This window comes from Montipora foliosa, chromosome 1 (genome assembly GCF_036669935.1).
Source record: "Montipora foliosa isolate CH-2021 chromosome 1, ASM3666993v2, whole genome shotgun sequence".
NCBI lineage: Eukaryota > Metazoa > Cnidaria > Anthozoa > Scleractinia > Acroporidae > Montipora > Montipora foliosa.
This window is the reverse complement of record NC_090869.1, coordinates 3,728,710-3,731,209: the sequence shown is the minus strand read 5'-3', so window position 1 is coordinate 3,731,209 and position 2,500 is coordinate 3,728,710. Positions and strand designations below refer to the sequence as shown.

Here is a 2,500-nt window from a genome sequence, read left to right as displayed (position 1 = left end):
TGTATGTATGTAATGCATGGAGCGATTTTATTCTCTCTTTATTATGAGGAACTTAGTCATCTTTTCGATTGATTGTTTTGCCTAGTTGAGCATTTCAACAACAGACCCCAACTAAAAAGAATACCCCATATAACATATTAATTTTTTTTATCATGTTTATTAGATTGATCACAAGCTACGATTTAATCTGCTGTCTCGAAAATTAGAGGACCTTAAAACCGCCTTAAATTGCATCGGAATAAAACTTTGGGCAAGTTTTCAGAGACCCAGCTGTCACGTGGCTAATCAAACCTTAGGATTTTATCCTTAAATTTAAAATTTGTAATTTTTCATTGTGTTCTTTTTAGAGCTGAGAGTGCTGAAACTGTCTCTTTGAAAGAGCTTGAGAGTTTAGACGTTTGTGTGGTAGCAGCTTCTATTGCTCTTAGCGTCCGCAAAATAAAGAAGTAAGGATATTTCTTCGGTTATATTTTCTTCTCTCCTTACATTTTAACTTTGTTACATGTAGTAATAATAAACTAGCAATAGTTTTCACGACATCTGCCTCCGCCTAAGATAATATGGATGGCAGTTGAAGTGTTTTCCAATTAATATGTGTTGCACATTGTGAGGTCTTCATATGATTCTACTCTTATTATTTAGGTAAATGAAAGTGAAACTGAGGTGCAAGTAAAGGATGAACAACAACAAACAGCATTTATTTTCAATTTCCATCAACGTTTACTTGATACACTATCAGTTGAAAAGCAATTTACATAATTATGAAAATTCCTTGAAAATATGATAGTAAAACAGGAGCAGGAACATTAATTAGAAGGGAACATTTCGTCGTCATCTTTTTGATCCACGTGGTTCTTTCCACGGTACCTTGAAATACCATAAAATAGCAAAGCAAAAAGATGTATTTTTAGCTTTGACTTCTTGATCCCAAGAGTGAACGGTAACGAGTTTTAATTCACGACCCTTAACAAAACTCAGTGATACATTGACACGGAAAGACAACATCAACGTCAATAACAACCTCGACTTGGTTTTCAGGTGGTTTGAAGACTGATGAATGTAACTTACGAAGTTACGATTTAAATTAGCCAATATCAAAAATACCATAATGCTCTTCGCTTGTCCCTCCAAAATTTTGCGTAAGCATTGCTTTTATTTTTCCTTGGGACTTATAATGGCCCCAAGAGAAACTGGAAACAATGCTTTTGCAAAATTCCGGAGGGGCAAACAAAGAGTATTGTGATATTTTTGATATTGGCAAATTCTGATGAAGAGACAAGTACTAGTCTTGAATCGGATCTCTGTAACTTCCATTCAAAATTCTCCAAATCAGAGTAATATCGAACCATTGTCAAACTGGCCCCAGTTGTTTAAAAGGTGGATAACGCTATCCACCGGATAAATTAATCACTATTTATTGGATAGGTTTCGCTACGACTTATCCGGCGGATAGCGCTATATATCGTGTGAACACCTGGAGTTGCCCCGTCAACCTAAATCTACCTAACCACACTTTATTTAGACTGGGTAAACCCGCAATTACACCGAGTAATTTTCATGTAAGCCCTGCGTTAAAAAAAATGCAGCAGTTAAGGGGTATACTGACGGTAGAAAAGTCAGCAGTGAAAGAGTCAATTAATAAGGGATAGGATGACAAGAAGTTTCCTGTTACTTGTGCAACCACTCTCTACACTGAGCAACAGCAAAAATTCATTGATGACAGTTGATGTTGTCACATTTCAACTTAATATTTTTCCTGTTTTTTTCTTTTTATTTAGGACAATATTGGCACTTTTTCAAGAGGAAATAAAGTTCCACAGAGTTTTTTTCCAGAAAGTGTGTAGATATATACATATTGGAATCAAAGCTACATTCTATGCATTACTGTAGTGCGGCTTTTTCGTTAAAACGCTCTTCTAGGAGATCTTTGGAAATGTTATTACAAAAATAATTGGCGGCGGGGCTCATCGCTAACTCTCCTTGCAGTTAGGGGAATGGATTTCGAGAGCGTGGCTCAACGAGATCGGGCCGGAAGTAGTGTAAGGCGTCTTTGGTAGGCGGTATACAGACCACGTATGATTCCGAAACTCATACAACACCGCAGTCGGGTGTACCCGAGTACCCGAGGGCGTACATCGGCGGGGATGAGGGAGTTTATGAAATGATGACGGCTACGGCAACGACAACGCCACAAAACAATAATATCCTTGGTTAAAAGAGAAAGAATCATCGTGTTGCACGTGCAGCACGTGTTTTGCGGTGCGCTGCATAGCAACGACGTGAAATCACCAAATTTGTGGTTTTGACGACAACGTAGGCAAGCAAACATGAACCTTCCATTCTCTATTTTTACTCTAAACGGGTTGTACAGCGTGAACGAGATGGGATAATTTAGAAAGACTTGTAAGTTGTATTTTGAAGTGACGTTCCGTCGGAGATCGTAAAGTCCAATTTATCCGGGCCCGTCCATCCGTCTTAAAATTTATCATTAAAGAGGCCT

At 38.0% G+C, this 2,500-nt stretch overlaps 1 protein-coding gene across 2 annotated transcripts in view; it reads left to right on the top strand.

The window, feature by feature from the left end:
* Positions 1 to 2,500, top strand: part of LOC137996935 (Fanconi anemia group A protein-like) — a 58,116-nt gene that overhangs the window by 47,967 nt on the left and 7,649 nt on the right. For both annotated transcript variants that reach the window (XM_068842701.1, XM_068842623.1), the window contains exons 42-43: positions 348 to 446; positions 1,779 to 1,836. In XM_068842701.1, the coding sequence (XP_068698802.1) occupies positions 348 to 446; positions 1,779 to 1,836 (157 nt within the window). The remainder of the gene's footprint in view (positions 1 to 347; positions 447 to 1,778; positions 1,837 to 2,500) is intronic.